Source organism: Balaenoptera ricei, chromosome 12 (assembly GCF_028023285.1).
Source record: "Balaenoptera ricei isolate mBalRic1 chromosome 12, mBalRic1.hap2, whole genome shotgun sequence".
NCBI classification, from domain to species: Eukaryota; Metazoa; Chordata; class Mammalia; order Artiodactyla; family Balaenopteridae; genus Balaenoptera; species Balaenoptera ricei.
The window spans coordinates 65,294,943-65,320,019 of NC_082650.1; the positions used below are offsets into that span (position 1 = coordinate 65,294,943).

At 35.3% G+C, this 25,077-nt stretch overlaps 1 protein-coding gene across 5 annotated transcripts in view; it reads left to right on the forward strand.

The window, feature by feature from the left end:
• The window catches only part of EPHA7 (EPH receptor A7), a 164,163-nt gene extending 149,112 nt beyond the window's left edge, over window positions 1–15,051 (forward strand). For all 5 annotated transcript variants that reach the window (XM_059941564.1, XM_059941565.1, XM_059941566.1 and 2 more), the window contains 3 exons: window positions 7,796–7,989; window positions 9,202–9,357; window positions 11,536–15,051. In XM_059941564.1, coding sequence (XP_059797547.1) covers window positions 7,796–7,989; window positions 9,202–9,357; window positions 11,536–11,650 — 465 coding nt within the window. In that variant the 3' untranslated portion in view covers window positions 11,651–15,051. The remainder of the gene's footprint in view (window positions 1–7,795; window positions 7,990–9,201; window positions 9,358–11,535) is intronic.
• Window positions 15,052–25,077: the final 10,026 nt, after the last annotated feature.

The window sequence follows — 25,077 nt, forward strand, 5'->3', positions numbered from 1 at the left end:
GGGTGAGGAAGGTTGTGTTTGATTTTGTTGTTGAAGCTTGTCTTTCTTTTTTTAATTTCCTGATAAAATCTGTTTAAATTATCTATTGTTGATTGATTTACTTAAATTTTAATTTCATGAGATAACCTAGATTTTATGATCAATATTGGTGTTTCATAGTGATATTTTAGAATGTAATCACAATGGGACTATCTTTGGAAATTTCTTCTAAAAATACAACTTATTAAATGTGTATCTTGTTACTAAGGCATAAGATACGTTGTTATCCTTAAGAAGCTGATGATAGTTCTTGAGCGTATACATCTCACACCAAGAAACCATTTATAAAACAATATAGCATAAGTGCAAGTAAATATTTGCTTCTCTAAGTTGAATTTTACAAAATTAACATTTTTGTAAGCCAGAAGCTTTCAAGTACTGGCAGATTCATATGGCTTAGTTTATTGAAAATATGAGTGAAATTTAGATAAAATTAGAGCAAATGTAAAATCTAGGAAGGTACCCTGGACTTGAACTAGAAATATGGAGAAGACCTTGGTTCATAGTTGATTAGAGAATTCGCCGAGGGAGCCCTTTGGAAAGTCCAGAAATAAAGGCTTAGTGAAGTGTATGGGGACCAACCAAATAGACTCCTATGCATCTCCTATAAGGGAGATGCATACATCGTTAGTGATTTGAAATGAAGGTTAGGTTGGGGCAAATTGATGAAAGCTTCTTTTTGAAGGAATTTGGAAATGGTAAAAATGCATGCTCTTGAAGAACAGAGTAAAAAAATAAGTGGTGCTTGAAGAAATTCTATGTTACCATTGAAAAGAAGGATGTGACAAGCAAACCGGTTTGGAGTAGTCAATTCTCGAGGTACTATAAACATGGACAGCAATAGACGCTGACTAAGTAAAGTTGAGTTATTTTTCAAAAACAGATCATGATCATTGTTATATAAAATTAGTATCTCTTTTTTATTTTAGAATTTTCCACATCAAGTTCCTATGGTTCTTAAAACTTATAAATAGCTATTTTTAGACAACTAAAATGAGACTGCTTGTTGGTAAGGTAATTTTCAATACATTTTTTAATAAATGTTTGCATTGGCTGAAAAATTCACAGCCTGAAGAGGGGGAGCTTTGAAATCAGTGAAATCTTTTGCTATTTCGAATTGAATAATTACATAAAATTTTTTTATTTGGGGTTTTTTTTTTTTGGTTTTGGTTTTGGTTTTTCAAAGATAAAAGTCTGAATGATGAGTCCATTTGGCAGAGGCAAAGTTGTTAATATTTGACAGGTCTCAGTGTCAAAGATTTCATGGACTGTCAAAATGTGGGCAAACAAATCCTTGGGGCAGAGAAAGAGAAATATTTACATTTCCCTAGACACTCGGTAGAGTTTCATTTCTTTTGACACCTTCCTTCTGTACTAGATTCAAACATAAAGGGAATGACAGGAATATAAGATGACTTAAATTCAAAGTTCGCTTAACTTCTAAAAATAAATAATAGAAATGGTTAAGAAGAAAAAAAAAAATCTTCAATTTAGTTTTTAGTATTCCCTATTGTTTTTCTTGAAAATTAAATATCATAAATGTATATTTAGTCTATCAAGCATTAATAAATATTTTTACTGATCAAATGAAATTTTTATAGGCCCAATGAAGTTTACTTCTGACCTAGAACATCTTAGCACCATCTTTCTTCTTTTTTTTAATCACAGAGGTCTGAATTATTAAATTATTAAATTCAAACACAAGAAATTACCTATGCAGTTCAGTTTTTATAGTGAAATTGATATTAATATTCTTCTTAAAGCATAATATTCATTATTTTATACTTATGTTAAACTGGTATTTGAGCAATTATATGTTTAATCTTCAATATACAAATGGTGGAAAAAACTGGATAATTTAAAATAATGAATTCCATTCTAGCAAAAATATTCTCTAGAGAAAAGCTTTTTTCTTGGAGTCTCTGGGTAGGAGACCTTGGAGAGACTTAAGTGACCTGCCAACTCCCTGATGCATATGGAAATCCTCTGTATATGTGAATATATGTTATTTTTCTGGGAATGTTGCTTTCATCAGATCTTCAGAGACATTAATGTTTTAAAAATCAGTCTAGATTGATTGAGAGAATCACCCTTGATTGAATCAACTCACTTTGTATTGTTTAAATTTAGTTGCTAGAAATTTGTTAAGGATTTTAGAAAGTCCTCAAATTTCAATACCTTGGATTACAAGAGACTTTTCTTAAGTCACCATGAGAACAAGATCTAAGTTGATAGTTAATATTTGTCAGGAACTCCACAGAATTCTAGGCTGAAAGCTAAATAAAGTGAGGTTTCTGTGATCACTCTGAAGAAATAAAAAAGAGGTACACTAGTCCCTTAGTATCCATGGGACATTGGTTCCAGGCCTTTGGCAGATACCAAAATCTGAGGATATATAAAATATAAAATGACATTGTATGTGCACTAAACTTGTGCCCATCCTCCTGTATACTTTAAATTATCTCTAGATTACTTATGATACCTAATACAATATAAATACTATGTAAATAGATGTGAATACAATGTAAATGCAGTGCAAATAATTACTGGTGTGTGGCAAATTCAAGTTTTGCTTTTTGGAATTTTCTGGTTTTCCTTTTTCTTTTGAAATGTTTTCATCCATGGCTGCCCAATCTGAAGATGTAGAATCCTCCCAGGATATGGAGGGCTGACTGTATTGTAAAATCAATGAAGTAGATAGTGCCAAGAGGCTTTAGTTGCACTCTAAAGCAGGGAATAAGCAAGAAAATCTTGGGAAAAGATAATATGCATATGTATGAACTTACCCACACCCAAATAGGTTTATCACAGGATTACTGCTCATTGTTTTTCATGTGCCCATAAATTTCCTGAGTTTTGACTGCAATGGAAGCAGTTAGAATCTAGGTATTTGCAGTTAAAACCAAGAGGGTAGGCTTTCCCAATAAATTTCCAACTTTCATTCTTCTTTAAAATCTGTAGGTGTTTAGCCCTTTCCATTAATGACCTTTCAAAGACAGAACTTATATGTATAAATGCAGTCAAATATAATACATAATACACAAATTGGAAATACTTATATTTGGTGTTCACAGCAGCTGTCTTTTAATTGAATTTATGTCTTAATTAGTCCAAATATAATTTTCATAGTCAAATTATGAAATTTTAAAATTCTTCATTATATGGATTACTTTTTTTCCTGTTTATAGTACTCAACAAAGTCATTTCTTCTTACTTTAAGGTAGGCCAATAAATCATCCAATTTACTGGTAGGTAGTCACAAGGATGGTAAAAAATTAAGCATCCATAAAGATAGGAGACATAAAGATAATTCTTTAAAGTGGTCCATGAAAAGACATTTAAGAGCTTTGAAAATATAATATGCTTGTAACTAAGTTTATTCTCAGCTAAACTGTGAGCCCTCAACTTTTCGTTTTAAAAGTCACCACTGATTTATTACTTTTTTTGCATTAAGATATAAAAAATTGTGGATTTTTTGGTAAAACTTTGCTGTAATCCTGTATGTGAGGTCCAAAATATTTAATTGCATAAAATGTGGGTCATGTTATTGTGAGGTTAATGAGATGAAAATGGGCATAAGTGGAGAACAGAAGCCAATCATGTTATCTCCCATTTTGAGTTATTACAGGCCCATTATCATGGGGTCTGTCTGTGCTCCTTTTTCTCTTATCTAGTGTCCTGCTGTAGGAATAGTAAAATACATCTCGGCAAGCAAATGTGTGTTTTCCAAGTATTTCTTTGCAGTCTAAGAAGTGTCCCCTGTTGGATCCTATTGTTGTTTTAAAATGTCATTTACCCTAGTCACTTCCTATTCCTCTGGGAATGATCTAGAATTAGAAATTGCTATGAATATTTTTCCTTTTTTTCTTTGACTTTTATTATATTGCTAAGGCTAGATCTCGACAGGCAAATCCAAGGGGTTTCTAGTAATTTCACAAAAAGACGTTTTAAATGAATTCCATGGATAATTGCGTAACGCTTTAAGAAGTGTAGGATCAGTCATCTTACTGTGTGTTTTGTTGTTTCTGAGAACGTGTAACTATTTGCACAGCACACTTTTTGTTTTCCCAGTTGGAAATATAATGCAGCTCTCAACAGCATGGGCTCTGGTCAGACAGCCTCCATCAAATTCTGCCTCTTCTACTGACAGCTATGTGATGTTTTCCCGGTGCTTAACCTCTCAGCACCTCTGATTCTTTGTCTCTAGAATCAATATAATAATACTTGCCTAATAAGGTTTTTGTAAAGATTAAATGAGATAATTAAAACAATGCTAATCGTATAGTAAGTATTCAATAAATATTTACTATGATTATTGTATCGTTAAAAGATAACTTGTTTCTCTGGCAGGCTAACCAGATAAAACCTGCGGAACCTCAAGTCTCAGTTCCTGGCTGAATCATCCCTTGAGGGCGGGTTTATCCTCAACAGGCTTGCCTTGAATTATGCCAAACTATGCTCTATAGAGACCAAGGTTCCCAGAACGTATCTCTGGTGCCCCTGTAGGTAGGAGCATGATTGTTAATGGCAACTTTGGAGTCCCAAAGTCCATTCCCAGTCCAGATCATCTCTTATTTTAAATGTTATACTTTGCTGCTGCTCCTTTAAAAATTTGTAAACCACTGTGCTTTTGAGAGCTAGAAGTTTCATTTTGTATTGATAAATGTTCTCTGTTCTAATACTAGGAATCGTCAAATTTCTGTAGTGCAATAGATTAACTACAGAAGTTTACTAACTCTTTCATTCCTGTAAGAGTTATTTCATGTTACTTTATTCTTGGCACAAAGATTTAAGAATATACTGTGCTCAAAGCCAAAGAATTCTAATTGGAGAGCTGTTGAAGGGTATTTTGTCAAGAAGATCATGATAAGGTTTAGATGTACGTTTAATAATTATTTAGAGGGAAATAAAAAAGGAAAGATTTCTCTACCTGCATTGTTCCTTTCAGAACTTCTGAGAAAAAGCTACAAGTGGGGAAATAGGAGGTGGTAGAAAATAATAAGCATTGCCCCAATCTTATGAGCATGGGAATGGAGTCCCATCAATTCAGAAAAATACTGCATATGTTCAGATACAAGCAACCTCAAAATAGAGGAAAGCCACTCTTTTCCCCGTAAAAAAAAAATGTTTACTATTTGGTCATTTTGAATATATAAAGTTTTACCAGTTATTAATTTACTTATTCACAACTTGAGCCACTGTTTAAATAACTTAATCCAGCTTTCCAAAGCACATTATCTTTAGTTTTATCTAACTTGTTTAACATAGAGCACTTTTGAATCCTAAAATAGCACTGTCCCTGGAGTGTTATACAAAGCCACATGAAATTCTTTGCATTTAAAAGTTTTTTTTTTAATTTAATTCCTCCTGTAGTTATATGTTGGTGATCTTTACAGAGGTCCCATTTGTGTATGTTTTCTTGTGTGCTTTTTAAAGGGATATTATAGAGGAATGTTTACAATGATATCCAACATTTGTAGTTACAGAGTCATAAACAGGAAAATTTTAAAACTTCTCTCAAAAGTCTTTCACTAGCATTCAGTACCAACACTGATGAAAGTCACTTAATGCTAAGGTGTTTTCTCCATAGCTGTTATTCAAAATAAAGTACTGAAGGAAAGATCCCATAGTGTGAGACTTGGTAAAGACATAACTACATAACTATGGGATAATGGCTCCATTACTGCAAAAATAAATATATATTTATGTGTTGTATTTTAATCTATTATGTTCATGGTATTTTCTACCACACTTCCCCCCACCCCATACCAATTTAATAAAACAAATATAAAAGTAACATTTAAAAAATTGTTGTATTCAAAATTAATAATAAACTTTAGGGTAAATAAGCTTTAAAACAAAAGTACATAAGCAAAAATAAATAATTTTCACCAACCCACTAACCTAATTTTCAGAGTAAAGCCATTTCTAATTACAGCACTGTATGTGTATACACACACACACACACACACACACACACACACACACACACAGAGAGAGATAGAGATATCCATATACATATAGGAAAAAATACTTCTACCTTTTGAGTATATTGTATTTAGGAAGTAGTATCATCAGAAAGTGGTGACTAATTGCCTGTGCATGTAAGAGAGTCTAGATTGTTCTCATTTCAGCTCTCTGGATGGGTTGACTGGAAGTGTCATTAATTGAAAGAGTAAGAGCTTTGGGGAAAGGTAAATAAATTCAATTTTAAATAAAGTATGAAGTTCCTATGGAAAATCTAGGGGAAGATATCTAGTAAACTAATGGACTTACAGCCTAGTGATCAGGGGAGATTTTGGGCTGAAGATTTTATACTTATGAAATTTTTCAAAAATTACTCTATTTAAGTTTATCTCTTTACCTTTTAAACTTTATCAATTTGCATGTATAAATTTTCCTTAAAGAAAAGTGGACACTGTTTTTCTTATACAGAGGATTTTCTCTAAAAATTGTTGATGCTAGCTACTTTATTTTTTCCATCCTACAACCTTTTACATTTTAATGTGCTATTCTTGAGTGTCAGCAAGCATCTTAAGGATATGTTTCCCTACAAATATTAAGTTCATCGACGTTTCTTAAAGCCAGCTTTTGTCTGCCTACTTTAGTCCTGTTTTCTTCAAAAACTCAGGGTTACCTCTTTTTTTTTCCAGAGAGCCATTTTTTCCTACATTTCTACTATTATTATGTTAGTATCAAAGGATTTGTTAATCCCTCTTCAATAATATTTTGATGTTTTACAAGTCCTTCTTATTTGTGTTTTTTTGCTTTCCTATTATTTTCCCTGTGCTGCTCAGATTTGTAACAATGTCTGATTTTAAAATCTTTTTTTGCTTTCCATATAAATAAAAAACCCAAGTCTAAATAAGTAATTTTTGGACTTTCTGATTGCCCTGTACAAATGTTTATGGAGGTTTAGTTTTCATTAACATTCAAAGCTTGATACAAATAGCCTCTTCCGCTGTTAATAGATATAAATGGGCAGTGATGTGCTGATAAAAGTTTAACAGCCAGCACTCTGAGTGGGAAACTGATTTGTAACCTTTCCCAATTTCCTGGTATAACCCTTTCCTCCCTCCATCCCCCAAGGCTGGTTTCAGTCTGCCTGTGTGAGGTCACGGGACTTGGAGTTGGGAAGTGATCCAATCACCTTTATGAACAGTACAAATTGGTTCTAGCACAATACTGTATCTTGTAACACTATACACTTCATAAGTATATAAGCTTCATATTGTTTAAAATAATAGTGTGCTTGGTAACATTTTCTGTCATAGTACATTCACATATTTGGATATCTTGTTGAAAAGTATCATTTGAACTCTTCAAAAAGTGAAACTTTGTGGTAGGGGCTAATTCTGGGTAACTCAGACCTTCTTTTTACAACTTGAGGGATTCATAAATGTATGGAAAGATATGTACATACACAGCTATATACAATAAAATCGTTCCGTTAACATCTTCCCTTTTGAAAACCTCTGGGATGACATTAAAAAAGTTTCCATCTGTTGCGCCCTGGGTGAGCTTAATTGTTGCTCCCTATTGCTGAATTAACTAGGAAATGTCATCATACCCTGCGCTTCATGCACCCCTTAATAGCATGCTTAATATCAATGGATGTTTTGGAAAAAATAAGTAAGTCTTTTGCATAGAAGTGTACTTTACTCTTATCTGGATAAATCACTTTGCCTCCTGGGCAATTCATTTGATTATCATTGAATCTCAGTCAGTATTATTTTAATGTCCTTTTGGCTATTAGGTTATAAAAGCAATAGAAGAAGGTTATCGCTTACCAGCACCCATGGACTGCCCAGCTGGGCTGCACCAGCTGATGCTGGATTGTTGGCAGAAGGAACGTGCGGAAAGGCCAAAGTTTGAACAGATAGTTGGAATTCTAGACAAAATGATTCGAAACCCAAATAGTCTGAAGACACCCCTGGGAACGTGTAGTAGGTAAGAAATAGCTAAAGAAATGAAATCTGGGAGAAATTCAAACTTCATATGAACCGTTTATCTCCTCAGCCCCACCCCGATGGCAAATTGACATTTGTGTTAAATTATTAAAGTCCATATTAAATTTCTTATCTTTACAGAAGTTTTTTTTTTTCTTTTCAGATGGCTTGTCTTAGTTAAATCAGTGTTTAAAGAGATCTATTCATTGTTATTGCCTTAAATAAAATTTATGATCAATATCACTGGCTGTCATTTTAGAAAAATTTCTCAAGTGAATTTGTGTGATTAGGTGGCATTTCACTTTTTCAAATTATCAATATTACATGGATTTTTATTGCTGTTGCCCCAGTTTTTTACTCTATCCATATTATCTATTAGACTGTTTCGCTTTGACTTTCATAGTAAAATGATTCCATGAATTGAATTCCAAGGTAATTCAATACATGATTTAAGAGGTATACCCATTAAAAAGAACCTAACCTCCCCATGCGTGCTTCATGGTAATGGTAATGTACATTAGTAGTTATTCGGCTTCAGCTGCCAGGTAGACCTGTTGCTCTGTCGTCTGTACTGTAGTCAGGCCCTTGCGGAGGTGTATGAACTCACAAGGCGCACAAGGGGTGCCATTGGTACAGTGGGTGCATTATGTTCTCTAAAGCACCCTCTGAACAAGTTAGTTCACAGCCAGATGTGCTTTCTTTACTCCCAGTTAACTTTCAGAGAAGCAAATGAACAAATATCTACTGATTACAAATATTGTTGGCCATACTCTGAAAAGTACATGGAAGATGCAATCTGCTGGTCATCATATCTAAATAAAATAGAAATTTTGGAGTCAGTAGGTTTTTTTTTTAAACTTGTTTTATTGAGGTATGGGTGATTTACAATGTGTTAATTTCTGCTGTACAGCAAAGTGATTCAGTTATCTGTATATATAGTCTTTTTCATATTCTTTTCCATTATGGTTTATCACAGGATATTGAGTATAGTTCTCTGTGCTCTACAGTAGGTCCTTGTTTATGCATTTGGAATTTGGAATTATTGGGCAAACTTTACGCATTAGATTTTTATTAGCATATCTGTTTATTTGTTATTACAATATCAATTAAAATATGTAATTTTATTTTTTATATCCTTACTTTTGTGGGGCTAAGGCATGCTTTCTTTCGTAATTCATGAAAAAATTTGCTTTTCTGTATTATTCTCACCCAGGCCAATAAGCCCTCTTTTGGATCAAAACACTCCTGACTTCACTGCCTTTTGTTCAGTTGGAGAATGGCTACAAGCTATTAAGATGGAAAGATATAAAGATAACTTCACAGCAGCCGGCTACAACTCCCTTGAATCAGTCGCCAGGATGACTATCGAGTAAGCTTAAACCTGCAAAATTATATTGAAGAATGTATCAGGTGCAATCCAAACGTTAGACTTTAGGTCATCTTCCATATATTAAAGAGGTATGAACCCAAAAATCAGGGAGAAAAGTGTCTCTTTAATAAGTGCCTACTATGTCCCAGGCATTTTGCTAAACAGACTTCTGAACATACAGTATCTTTTTTAACCTTCATGGCAACAATTTTATTAAGTCAGTAGTTTTACATACGACAAGGCTAAGGCTCAGAGAATTTAGATATTTGCCCTAAACTGACTCAATCGTAAGTGGTAGCTAATTTGTCTCCATAGCCAGAGTTCAGAACACCACCCAGTGAGACTTCCTCTTTCATTAACCGCTGTATTATCTATCTTTTTTAATTTTTATTTTATATTGGAGTAGAATTGATTAACAATGTTGTGTTAGTTTCAGGTGTACAGCAAAGTAATTCAGTTATACATGTATAACTATTCTTTTTCAAATTCTTTTCACATTTAGGTTATTACAGAGTATTGAGCAGAGTTCCCTGTGCTATACAGTAGGTCCTTGTTGGTTATCTATTTTAAATATAGCAGTATATTCATATCAATCCCAAACTCCTGCTGTATTATTTAGATTCCTAGTCACTGGGGAAACTTTCTCCATTGCAAAAGAGGATTTCTTTCACCATGTTTGTATCAGACATTAAAAATCTCGAAATTTCAATACCAAAATGCATTATGAAATCCAGTATGAGCACTTTCTGAAGAGGTCAAAGGACGCCTAATTCAATTAACCGTAATAAGAATTTAACTTAAGTTTTGGAAGGTTTGTGATTGATTGATTTTTTTTTTTAATTGAAAAATGACCTGATAAAACAGTTTTTGAAATTGCTCTGAACTGGAGGTAAAAAGAACTAAATATTTCTTTCCGGCTCTATAACTGATTATGTGGTCTTAGGAAATACATTTAGTATCTCTGGACCTCAGCTTCCTTGGCTGCAGCGTTACTCTTACAGGCAATGCAGTTCCTCTCAGTCAGTGTGTTTGAAAATGGGAAACAATTATCAAGGTTCTATTAGTGGGATGCTATTTACATCCCACTAAGACTGTTGGGAGAAGTGTTTCACATTTTTCAGATGAGAAGAAAGCCAGCAATCACATACTCTTTCCTGGCATGTCAGGAAATGGCATATACATGAATTTCGGCATGTGCATGCTCTCTCGTTTGGTTTTCTGCTAGGCACCACGTGGGTAGAGCTGATGTAATTACACCTGTCTCTCCAAAGTAATCTACTCCCCTGAAAAACTGTGCTTCTCAAGGTCTTATTAGACCACGGCTCTGAAATATCGCAGTATCTACTGTGGCTATATTTTAGCTACTTGTAAATACCTAAGCTCAGTCTTTGTGGCTAATAGGAGGGGTAACAGCCACAGACAGATACAGCTGGCGTATGGCAAATTTAGGCTATTAAACAGAGGTATTGCACACTTTAAGGAATTTTTTTTTTCCAAAATGTGGTCAAATGATTGTACTAAACTGAAGTATACAACCAATAGTATGCTCAGGATTACCACACGTTAATTAAACTCAGTATAATACTTTGTATGATCCTTGATGATTCTTGATCTACTAGAGCCACGCAATGTTTCCATTCATACTATATCCTGTTTAAACAATGAGATATTTTAAACTTTCCTTAAGTTCAAGAATACTACATTTCAAGTAACGTTTCCTAGCTGTACCTTAAGTTAATAATAATTTGAAGGCTTTGATAATTTCTTAAATAAAATGTCAAATCAAAGAATTCCGTCGTGGTCCAGTGCTTAGGACTCAGTGCCTTCACTGCCCAGGGCCCAGGTTTGATCCCCGGTCTCGGGGAGCAACCCCCCAAGTTGCGCATAGCGGCCAAAACATAAAGTCACCTCACCCGGTTAAAAAAAAAAAAGGTCAGATCGTTTAAAAATAACTGATCATGACAAATTGAGATCCTGAGCAGCAGGGTTTTACAAAGGAGAATGTTGACGCAGGTTGCCAATCCGACCCACTGTGGGAATAGGATCTTAATATCCAAGAACACCAAGATAAGATCTGTGTGCCTAAGAGAAACATATTAATTAAAGAGTTGATGACAGTTTAGTACCAAATACAATTTTTGTAAGGTGACTAATAAAAAATGCATTTGTCTTTTTCAGGGATGTGATGAGTTTAGGGATCACACTGGTGGGCCATCAAAAGAAAATCATGAGCAGCATTCAGACTATGAGAGCACAAATGCTCCATTTACATGGAACTGGCATTCAAGTGTGATGAGCGTTTCTCCCTTATGAGGGAGACTATGGACCACGAGAGAACAGTACTGGCCTTCAGTATATGCGTAGAATGCTGCTAGCAGACAGTTGATATCCTGGGTCCTTCCTACAGTGAAGAGAAGATTTAAGAAGCACCTATAGACTTGAACTCCTAAGTGCCACCAGAATATATAAAAAGGGAATTTAGGATCCACCACTGGTGGCCAGGAAAACAGCAGTGACAATAAACAAAGTACTACCTGAAAAACATCCAAACACCTTGAGCTCTCTAACCTCCTTTTTATCTGATAGACTTTTTAAAATGTACATAAAGAATTTAAGAAAGAATATATTTGTCAAATAAAATCATGATCTTATTGTTAAAATCAATGAAATATTTTCCTTAAATACGTGATTTCAGACTATTCCTTTTTAAAATCATTTGTGTTTATTCTTCATAAGGACTTTGTTTTAGAAAGTTGTTTATAGCTTTGGACCTTTTTAGTGTTAATCTATGACACATTACTACACTGGGTACCTTTGAAAGAATCTCCAATTTAAAAAAAAAAGCATAGCATGATTGAAGATATATCTCTGTCAGAACATTGGTATCCCTTTTGTGCCATTTAATTTTGTTTAATCAGTGCTGTTTTGATATTGTTTGCTAATTGGCAGGTAGTCAAGAAAACGCAAGTTGCCAAGCGCTCTGATATTTTTTAAAAAGAAATTTTTTTGTAAAGATCTGACAACACACTATCTTTTCAGTGAAAAAAGCAATAATGATGCATAAATACTATAAGGCACTTTTAACAGATTGTTTATAGAGTGATTTTACTAGACAGAACTTAATAAAAACTCAAAGTGTAGGTTTCTGATTATAAAAAAAAAAAAGATGAGGCACTTCATCTAAAGAATGTTGGTGAAGGCAAGTCTCTGAAAGCAAGAACTAGCCAGTGTTATCTAAAATTTAATCTGAGCACATCACGATGTTTTCAATATCGAGACATTAGGAAATTTAGGAGAAATAGTTGACATATATTTTATATCCTATTCTGTTTAATGCAGTCCAAACATGAAAGGAAAGAATTAAGTTTTATATTAGAACTCTGAAAGCATGATAAAAGGGGCAGTTCACAATTTTCACCTTTCAAAAACAAATTTGCTGCACAGAATATCACCACTGCAGTTTAAAAAAAAAAAGTCTTTTTATATGTGAACGCTGATGCGGGAAGCTTGTTAAATGAAAGAACGCTTTTTACCATGTAAGGAAGAGGTGAAGGGTCTGGCTTTTTCTTTAAGCTTTATTAAACAATATTATTTGATGACTGTGTTAGAATTTCATAAGCAATAATTAAATGTGTCTTTATAGCTATTTCAGGAATGTATACATATTGTGAGTAATGCTTTCAAAAGTAACGAAAATCATGAACTACCCCAGAATTGAACTGTTGTATTTCCAAAGAGAATTGGGCTGTTTATAATGATTTTAATAGAGAACGATCCCAGGGATCGGTCCTAATTGGTCTTGTTTGATAATGTGGGCACCCACAAACAAACAATCAAATAACAGAAACAAAACCTGTAAATGTTCCTTTGTAAAACTTGTAAATTTTATTTATACTGTCTTGTTTTGTACACACATTTCTCTGTAGTGGGCTCTGAATACATTGAAAATGCACTATATTTTTCTATTTTACTTGCAGAGCATCACAAAAGAACAGGTATTTTCAGTGCTACATAATGTGTTTTCCCACATTTAGGACCAAAGACGGCTATAGAAAAACTCAAAAGGATTGCATCCCAACCCCTCCCCACCCCTTTTTCTTTCTTTTAAATCACTGTACAGTGTTGTTTGATATTTTAATTTATTTTTTGATTGACTAGAAAAATCATTTTAATTTCACTAAAATGTTTTTTGTCCCTAAGGAGAAATAATCTGTAAAATAATTTTAATTAGCATAATATAGTCACCTAGACACTTCCATTTGTAATCTTTGTAATAGACTGTAAATATATTTTTGGAACTATAACACAATGTGCTTGAGGGTTATTTTTCAGTGTCTGCAGTGTATACAAGTGTTTATACTAAGTACAGCACTTTACAATCCTAATCAGTAGCATTGGCCTTTGTGAGAATGAGTGAAAGAGTTTGAGTGAGTGTTCTTAATTCCGTTTGGATTCTAGACTCACTAATAATGAAGTTCTTTTCTTGTTCATAGCTTAAGGTGCTTATTTTTTCTATTAAAATTAAATTAACAAAAAGCCATTCTAGAAATAGAAAACATAGTAGGGTACATGCAAACGGTGTCTTTCCTGCTTTTTTCTAGCACTAGATTTATAGTTGAGTAGTCTTTCTTGAGTAGAAGGGCAGAATAAAAGTTTTTTTGAGTTTTTTTTCAAAAATAACTTTTTCCTTCAGCAATATACCTCATCTGCCTTAAATTTTTTACAGCTCTTTACAGGGAAAGGGAGAAGGGATGGGAAAGACACACAGCACAATAGGAAGGGTATGACGCATCACTCTCTCATTGGTAGGTTTCTTTTCCCAATCAACATTATGATTTTGAAATACATGTATGTGAAACAGATATTCAGAGAAAAATAATTAACCTTGTAATGCTGATTGTAATACTGTCTTCCAGAAAGAGATGAAATGGTATAACGATAAGAATGTACAACTTGCACCTTGAAATCCTTTTTCTTTTCTTTTTTTTTTTTTTTTTTTGATAAATTAGTGCTCAGGGGAGGAAGGGTAGAGAAAGCAAACGTCAGAAAGAGAATTCAAACGTAATAAAAATGCAAAAGGAAACAGCCTCCTTGCTTAAACAGAGCCACCTTTTTTAGAATGCTGTCTTCACACGTGACTTGTGTTTTGCATTCAGGACTGAAATAAAAGTAACTTTTATTACATCTGAATCTAACATTTTCTCGGCAGTTGATCTGGGCCTTGTTTACTAGGACTGGTGGTTTATGCTTGTCAGAGCACTCTGAGTTGAATCATATTGTATACTTATGTAATCTACATTAGCTAGTACTATTTAGGACGCTATTTTAATTGCTCCTCTTATCCGTGTTTTTAAGACAATTAAAATGGTGTAAGTCACCTCTCTTTTTTATTTAGATAATGCTGATATTCTCCCTTTTGTTTCCTGAGTAGCCTGGAACTGTGCTACTCACTAATGTGCATGTTCAAATAAATTACTGATGTGTATTTTTTTGCTATATGTGGAGAAATCATGGGGAACTCGGGGCGAGATGTGCTTTTTGTTGGTTGAATTTGTCCCTCCTTGCCTAAGAATTACTACAGGGGTCATCCTTTTATAAGGACAAAATGCTTTTGAACAGTGTCTTCAATGTATCAAGCACAAATAACTCTTTCTTCAACACGAAGCATAAGTCTCTTTTTACCAGCTTACAATAATAAACGAGTCTATTAGACAATGTAAAGAAAATCCTGTCTCCAATCATTGGCGGATTGCTTTATGTCCCTTACTCATTCTTTATTTTCTTACACAATATCATGAAAGGAGTTGTTTAGAGTAAAGGTTTTATTGAAATATTTCAGGGAGCCAATCAGAATATGAAGAAATTACTATCCTTTGCGTCCCCTCCTTCTGCACACAGACTTAATTCCACTCTAATTATTACAGAATAACAAGTTAAGACTATGTCTTCAAAGAGCCAAACTGTCAAATATTTTAATTAAAACCTCTTTTGTTCTCTTTTGAATCTACAACTACATGGTACTAACAAGAATATTTGCATGGGAAAGGTAACACTTTGTCATGAGACCCTGACAAATATTTCTTACATTTAGTATAATATGGCAACTTGGAGAGTCTCTGCGTTTAAGATGCTGCAGGATGCAAACAGAGAGTCCAGAGAAAATGGGAAAAGTGATAAATCTGGTTATCTGATTGTTTATCAACGACACTGACTTAGATCAGACCAACTTGCACCTGAAATAAAGAAAACGAAACACTCCCTTTGCTCCAGCATCACCATCGTAAGCTCTACAAACTCTGAACAAATATCCAAACATGTTTCAAAACATGAGACTAGGCAGATACCAGGTGACATGCTATCACTAGTTATGCTGAGGCTCAGGGTAGGCTGAACTGAAATTGAAAGATAATCTTGAAGTCTTGGCTCTCCCTGACTCTTCAACAAGCAATGCCCTTCCGAAGTTCACACAGTGATTATTACATAGCCCAGAACACTGACGCACAGTCAAATGATCTCTTAAAGTACTGGATTTATAAGTGGTACAAAAATACACTATTCTACCAGCACTCGTTCTTCTCCAAAAGTATAAAGCCATTATGAAAGATATACAAGTTCTATCACTAAGTAAAAATTAGATTTTAATACTTTCAGTGATCATCAGTAACAAGTGTTTGCTGAAGTATTTTTATCTTCTACTGTTACCCTTTGTTTTATGTTGTTAGCTACAGTGAAAACTCAATATCAATTTTGAGAGAAGCTTCTGAGAGGATCAAAGAGGTGATCAAATTCCTAAATTCAAAAGATTGTAACTACTGATATTAACAAATGATAAAAGACAGTGCATGGTGACTGGCAAACCTGCAATCTGCTCTGAAGGGAAAAGCATGCTCTTGGCTTTGTGGCAGTGGCCCTTCAACAGCCCCTACCCAGCTGCTCTACTGTTCTGTCTAATGCATCTCAGCATAGCTTGAAGAATACAAACAAGAGAATAAAATATTTCAATAGGATGCTTCTGTGAACCTCATTAGAGTTAAGTGCTGTAGGGGGGTATTTTTTTCAAGTTCAGTGATTGAATGTAATTAAATCTATTATTAAACAATAAAAGACCTCTTCTGATGGACCTTGAGGTTAAAATAAATGTAATTAATTGATCTAATTTAATTGGACCTATCTCACAAAGTTTGGTAAGTAGCAATAAGTAGATCTAGTCTAGTGTTCCATGGGTCTGTGACAGCACTAGAAATCCCTTAGGTATGTAACAGTAGTAGGGATTCTCAAATTGCTGGCGTTTGATGATTTGGGCACAGTAACAAGTGAGGTGTCTCTTCTAAACCTCCATGAATAATAAGCAAAGCTCCATAAGAAATAACCTGCAACATGTATTTCATTATTTCAGATATCCCAGGTTTCCACTACTGAAGGTTATCTTTGTTTCCCTTTTGAAATTCATAGACCTTAATTACGTATATTTGTGGTTTTATATATAACTTAAGAATGCACAGTATATTTTTAATGAATGATTAATCATAGATCTTAAAGATGCTCACAGGAAGAAACAACAGGCACATTTGTTTTAAGTAATGTTGGTTCTAGTTTAGCAGAAGGCAAACACATACTCTTCAAGTCTCACCATTTCACTATGGAACCAAAATTTAAAAAAAGGAGTGACTGGACAGCTAACTCGAGAAAAACAAATAGAGAAAATTAAGCTACATATGCAGAACTGTGTTCATATAAATCACATCTCTAAAATATTTCACAATTCACAGAAAGGAGGTAAACAACTCACACATACTTTTTTAAAGTGACATGAATTTGCAGACACTTACTACACAGATGGTTAGACCTATAGTAAAATACAAGAGAAAGTTCTAAATTTAACCTGGTTTCCCTCTGTCAGTTAGCTAGAGATAAGCACTGTTAAGATTGAAAACCAGACAGAATATGTAGCTAAAATGTTCTCTTTCTAAATGAAAGAGACCCACAGCTTTCTTCAGCTCTGACATTTGCACGAGTGTTTTAGGGATCTACTGGGCAGGGGATCTGCTGGTCATATGTTATTGTAATTCCTTGTTACCACTTAGATCGTCACCCCTTGCACGCTGAGCTCCAAGTGTATTCACCGGAACCCAACTTAACAGAACCCACAGGAATCTGACTTTACAAACACACGTGCTTAGCTTGACCTGAGAAGTAGACAGGAGTTAATGCATGGGCTCCTGCTGCTATTTCGATGGCTCTGCTTCTCATAAAGGAATACCTGTTAGCTTAGTTGTGGTGCAGGGCCAGCAGACACGGAGCAATTAAACCTCTTCTGATCTACCTGAAAAACAAAACCAGCAAACACGAAAGAACACCATCCTTCAGATTTGCGAAGGAGCAAGTAATACTGTTTATTAAAGTGTATACAAAAGCGTATATAAAAGGAGCAAGTAATATTGTATATGAAAGTGTATATAAAAGGCAGGGATGAATTGCAGGAAATCTGGAGAGTCCACTAGGAGAAGCTGAGTGTAATGGAAGAGGCAATAAAGAGTTACTGGCAATTCTGACCAGAAAAAAAAGGATGTGATGGGAAGAGAGTTTACAGAACCAAGGTCTGGCCCTGATGCTTGAAGAATGAATTAATTACTCTCTATTTCTGGATCAGAGCAATAGAATCACCTTCTACGCTTCCACAGCATTGCTCTCCGTTCTCACATTCTCTCTCACTTTTCTACACGAGGGAAATCCCCGTCTTCAATGCACAACTCATAGTTGTCTCCTCCAAGCCTTCACTGACACTCAGGAGGTAGACGTCTCTCTTCTGTGCTTTGCTTCTGCTGCTGGTGCTGTGATTCCCCTATTGTGTTCTGTCAGATTATGTGTGTGTGTGTGTGTCTCTCCCACTAGATCAAGGGCTCTTGGAGGGCAGAAGCCAAATGGAAATCTTTGCTTTATGTCCTTTGGGATTTAGCTGTTTCTGGCATTCGGTAGACACTCTATAAATATTTTAGAATGCTTGAAGTGCAAATTAATTCAAATTGGTTTCTTTTTTTTTTCCGTAAAAGATAGCGTGGATCAGGTGCTCTGAAGGATAAATGGGGTACAGTGAAGGTGGTAGTAAAACGGGTGTTGAGGGAGAAACTAATTGCAGAGCAAGGATGGATGCTTCTGGGATAGGCTGGGGCAGCTGGAAAGCCCGGGAGACTGAGCCAAGGAACACAGTGATGGGGACCCCGGTGTAAAAGGGAGATGGGGAGGAGATAATTAGTAAACAAGACCAAATAGCAGCATCTTCCTGATGTTGAAAAAAGTAGGAGGTGTCACTGGTTGTAAATAACAGAGCAAGATTAAAGAAGAACTTGAAATCAAGTAGAAGAAATTGGACTTGATGAGAGAGACAACGAAGAGCTATTTACCAATATCTTGTCTGACAAGGCAAAGACATGGTGAGAATGTTTTTTAAGGAACAGTAATCTGCAGAAAGATGTGAGCTGTGATTGTGAATATTTTAAAATTAAACCTAGTCAAGGGAAAAGAATATTTTTCTTCTTCTGGAATGAAAAAGTCCCTCACTCCAGCTCTCAATCTCAGGATTATGTCAGTAATTCTATAGCTAAGTAAGAATAGAATAAAATAGAATTTTGTGGGCTTACTTGTGAGTTTAGTTACCATTTACATCTTGAAGAGGCGGCAGAGTGTGGTGGGTGATGGCAGAGGGTTTGAATACAGACCATGTGGGACTAATTCCTATCACCACATGGGTAATACAGAGGAGACAACTTAATTTCCCTGTATCCTTTCTCCTATCTTACCTGTAAAATGGGACTAAATAGTACCCGCTTCAAGAGTTGTTAAATTTGTTAATTGATGCTTGGAAAGTACTTAAAACAGTAGTAAGTGCCCAGTACAAGTTAGCTCTTATTATTTCCCTGGGAAATATTTTTGTCTACATTCCTTTCTAACTATCTATTTGACAAACACTTATAAACACACCTTTGTGAATTCTGAAATAACTCACTTACAAATAAATTTTAGAATATTAATTATACATCTTCCTCCCAAATTTCAACCTTATCTTTTTCTCAGTTTTTAAAAAAATCACTACTGATCTTATCTCTCAAAAACGATGGTTCATTATGTCCAACTGATTTTAGCTTTTCGTTATCACTGGAATCTAGCACCTTTTTCACAACCACTGCCCAAAACTACATTTTCATCATCTCTCACCTAGACTAATGTTACATCCTCCAGTGTGTTTGTCTTTCTCTAATCCTTTTTAATTATGACCTTCAGAGTCATTTCTCTGACACGTATCTGATCTGGGTTTCCCCCAGTTTAAAAGACTTTAATGGCCCCTCACTGATCAGAGAACTGCACTCAACATAGCAACAACAGTTGGGATCCTGCCTTTGTGATCTTCACCATTATCCCCACCTGCTGGACTAAACCACTTGTGATTTTGGAATAGAAAGTTCTTTCATGCCCCCTGTCGTTATGAGTTTTCTGAGAGAAGCAAGTGAGTCTATTTTATTCCTCCTGGTATCTATGGAGCCCAGCACAGATTTAAAGGCTAGTGGTAGCTTCTATGCCTATACCATGAAGCAAGAATATGGAATTATCTTTAAAACAAATACTGGATAAAAATTTAAATTTGAGGAAAAACACACAATCCTCCTCAATTCATAACTGGTATCACAATGTCGTTTTTTCACTTTCTAAGCATCTTCTTCACTGACTTGGACACACCTCTAGGAACTATACAACAAAACAGATCATTTGTTAATAAGCGTAGCATTCTGAGTTATCATAGAAAATGATATCGATGTGCTTATGTGCAAATTTACATTTTCTCTCATCTAAATATATGTTTTCAATTTTATCTTTCACTGCTACTTATTGGAGAAGTGGTGGAGAGAATTCTGCATGACTTTATTCTGCCATCCAATCAAGGAGTCAGAAAATCTTCTCCAATTTTCCATTACCCAGTAATGTTATATAATATTTTACATTGTTTCTTTATCTGTCAATTACTTTGCCTCACAGATAGGAAGCAGAATTTTTGTGCAACTCACATTTCTATTCCAAAACCTGGCACAGTTCCTAGCACCTTGCAGATTCCTAATTGGTGTGTGTTGAGTGATTGAGGGTCATGTGACCCTCAAGCTCTTCACTGCCTCAAAGACTCTGATACACCAGCAGTAGGTCCTAATCTAATGCATGAAGACCATTCTCCAAAACTGAGCCTCTTAACCACTCTCCTTCTATTGAAGTGTCTCTTTTCAATGTCACAGAAGTTTCCCAGATGCTGCACTATGCCATGTGTCACATAGTCCTCATCTTCATTGACCTGAGAGATATGCATAACCCCATCTGAAGCCTCCAGACCACAGTATCGCAAAGATCTACACATCTGGTCCAAACATATACTCCAAATGACATCAGCAACTTATGATCACATCTTAATTTCTGATCGGATAAAATCATCATAGTTATATTCAATTAGCTGCTCACAAACATTTTTGAATGAAAAACAAACATGGAATTATAACTTCATCCTTCCAAAATACCATTCTGACTAGTTAAAATATCACCACTGCCATGACATATATTCTTCTCCCCATCTTTTTCCAAATAATCAAGCTAACAACTTTACATATTTTCCTAACCTTACAGCTACTCCTCTCCTTTAGCAAGAGGTCTATATGGCCTTAGCACAGGTGATGTCACATTTAGTATTTAGCCTGTTTTCTTGACTTTAACATTCTTAAAATGCATACCTTCATGCTTTATCATGCGGGTATGCTGGGTTAAATAAGTGAAACACCTGCTTCTGTAATTCTCACTCTACCTCTATTCTTTGCTCCCAAAGCAGCAGCAGACCCTGCTCCCTGCCTGTGTAATATGTTTGGGAAGAGGGCTGAAGAGGTTTCCCATCTACTGCTGCAACAGAGCAGCACCCTGTGGTCCTTGTCCCCCACCACCATGTCTTCCACCTGCCTTGTGTCTGTGGAAAAACTTTAGCCAAAGAATAAGTTTAATCAGAGAAGTGAGAAAATGCAGAAACAAAGGAAAACAGTCAAAGGAGACCAAATAATAATAGTTTAGTATTAAGCATAGTCAAGGACCTTTAGTTCCTTCTCAAGGGCTATAGATAATATTCTGAGCCATATCCTGTGAGCTGTCTTATAGATACTGAAACCCCCAGCATGTGGAAGAAGTTAACTACATGATGACCCGACTGTAGCCATGACAAAAGCTGCCACAACGCCGAGAACTGGCCTCAAGGAAATGGGAAAAAACCAGCCCTGGAACTGAAGATCAACTGTACTTAAAACAAGATGACGCTGGTCAAACCACCACATGACCAATTTCAAGATGACTGTCAGAGCTGACTGTGCTCTTTCTGCACGTAGCCCCTCCCTTCACCTATAAAAGCTCTTGCCCCCTGGTTGTCAGCTGGGTCGGGGTCGGGGGGAGGGAGATTTTGGACAGAAGTCCGCCCTCCCCTCCTCCCTGCCTAGTTGCCAGCACTGAAATAAAACAAACTTTCCTTTCCACCAACCTGGCCTCTTTATTGGCTTTTGAGCGGCGAGCAGCCAGACCCCATTTTCGGTTACACTGCCCTCACACATTCAATGTGTTAATGATAAGAGCCAACACCTGCTGTTAGAGATATGCATTTTGCCATCTTTCAGGAGTAAATATATCATCATGGTTTTTACTTTCTTTCCTTTTATAAATAAAGATTTCATTTTCCATAATAGTAGTACAAATGTTTTCTATGCATGAGCTGTGGCCATGGAGTTACTGTAAGGAATTTTCCTTTCCATATATTCACCTAGCACTGTATTTGGGCTGTCTTGCACATGGTTGGTTCATAATCTATAATTTTGACTGAACAACTGTGTCACCACAACTGAAGCTAAATAAATACATTTCACATATAACTAAAATACAATCTTTCACTTACAAGGTAGACTCTCAATTTTGAGTGCTAAGTTTTAACAACCATCATGGGTATCTCCATATACATTTACTATCAAAGAAAAATCTTTACACTTAGAGAGAATACAAATAACTAAGGTAGAGGAAAAAGTTAGAAGCTCTCAGTATTAGAAGTTCTCAGCTATAGAAGTATTAGTCCTGGTTCCACCATTTACTAATTCCTTGACATTGGGAGAACAATTTAACTCTATAAAACTCAGTTTTCTGGTCCATCAGATTGGAGATATCTGCCTTGCTTTTTTTAAACAGTAACTTTATGAAGAGCACATGAAATTAAACAGACAAATGAACTTTAAAAAATATAGAGCAAACTTAAAATAACATTATGATGACTATTTTTCTTTGAAATGGAATTTCAGATGTTATCTTCTTGCCAATTGCTTTTCCATAGTTTCAGTTGAACCTGGTAAAATTCAAATATATTGTAGGGAAGGATTTGATGCTTTCTTATTTTCAGTGATTATGGTATATGTGCTTCTGATCCGGGTTGGTATTTCCTAACTTCCTTGTGGCCTTTCAAGCTTCATGGCTTGGATGGCCCCTAGTCCAAGAATTTCCCTGCTTTGCTTTCTTTCACTTTGGTGGTCTCCAGTCAAGCACAGTCTCAAATTCAAGGTTTTTCTTTGTGGCTGCTAAAGCTTCCTACAATCTTGCAGCATGTAACCTGCAAGGTCTCTTAATCCCATAAACTCTAAATCACATCCCGTACTCTTCAAACTACATACGATTTATCTGCTCTCACAGCTCCACCTGGAAAGAGCCCCACCTGGAGTTTCGTGGCCGTTGTGAATTCTCTGTGTTGGCCCCTCGGTTACAAGCGGCGGGTGTTGCTCAGCACATGAGTAAGCTGCCTGAATGAAAGACCTGCAACTTCTGCATGAATAAATGCTGTTTGCTCTTTCTGTAGTGCTCCAGGGTATAGTAAATTTTGATTTCTTTATTTTAATCTTGTTTGTACGCATGTCTAATTATGCTTGTTGATTTAGCACTGTGTGGAGAGTGTTGGGTAATGGTATTATCCATCTTGAAATGTCAGCCAGAGGACTAGAGTTGAAACATGACTAAGGTTGGGTCAGCATTGGTGTTAGGGTCTGTATAATTTTAGAGATTTATACGTTGGATGTAAATATTCACATCGGACTCAAGGAGGACAGACATTTTCTCACCAGGTTTCAGGTGATTTGAAAATCAGATAAGATGTCTGGCATTTCTGAGGCCTTTTTTTTTTTTTTTTATTCTTAGGATTTTTAAAATTTTATTGAAGTATAATTGATTTACAATGTTGGGTTAATTTCTGCTGTGCAAAAATTCTTTGGATTTTTAAATGACTCACCCCCTTTAAAATAAAATAGATTGCCTTAATAGTTTTTGATTTTAATATATTTCAGACAGGTAGAAATATGTATGCAGATGTATAAATAGCAATGCTTTAAAGCTAACCACTTCAAAACTATTATGACTGAATAAATTAATACATAAATGTTATTGAGACTAAAGAAATACATTTCAAAGAGTTACTGAAATAAACTCTGACTTGCTTGGTAGTTTCTCCACCTTTGACTATAAAATGATAGCTATTATCATGTGTAACTGCATATAATTTTTGATAATATATGGCACATTGTATCTTGATTTGCATTTTACTGTCTCCCAAATCTCCCGCAGTTCTGGTTCTCCAAACTCAGTCTTTTTGTTATCAAGTTTGCAGCATCTTTTCTCAATTTAATTTTCAAAATCTGATGGCAAAAGGTGAGAGTAGTCCCTGTTTCCATTTCAGAAGTAGATGTGTAGACCTTCGTGGGATTCCGAGGTATGACAATTAAGACTCTTCTGTCCTCAGGAAAACTACAAGTGTGAGCAAGGTAGGCATCTACAAATACTTGAACTTGGCTGGAGGAAAAGGTGAGTAATGTTTGTTTCTTCCTTCAAATCCCAGTTCTACCAATTACAGGTAGTGTGACCTTGGGCAAGTTACATAAATGCATTTTGCCTCATTTTCTCCTTTGTTAAATGGGAATGATAAATACTACCTGTTTTATAAGGTTGCTCTTAGAATTAAATAAGTTAATATATATAAAGATCTTAGAAGAGCCCCTGGCTATTATTATTTCAATCATTAAGCTCTGTGACAAAGGACCCCTCAGTGTAAGTTAAGGGGCAGTAACCCATTGGAGGATGGTATACCTCATTTTAAACTTCCAAAAAGATTTGCTGAAAGCAACTTAAACATCAAGCATTTTGCTAGACCTCTGAGCCCTATGATTATTCAAGAGTAAATGATAAAAAATGTAGAGAACTCAGAAAATAGCTTTAGAGAAATTTTGAACAAAAGATCTATACCTGAACATGCAGATTTCCAGAGCAAAGCAAGGACTGCAGAAAGAATGGAAGAAAACCTGCTTAGGCTCTGCCTTAGGGCACAAATGTGAACTGTGGATTTCTTAAATCTCTTTCTAATCAGATGCAGATGAGACAATTGCATAGATATGGAAGAAAGACAGACTTTGCTTATAGTACTGATTGGGCCCCTCACTAATTATGACATTGAGGAAACCACTCAACTTTTTTAACCTGTTTCATCACCAGTCAAATGAGGCTAAAATACTTGCTTCATATCTGTGAGTCTGTTTCTGTTTTGTTATATTTATTCATTTTTTGTATTTTTTAGATTCCACTCATAAGTGATATCATACAGTATTTGTCTTTCTCTGTCTGACTTATTTCACTTAG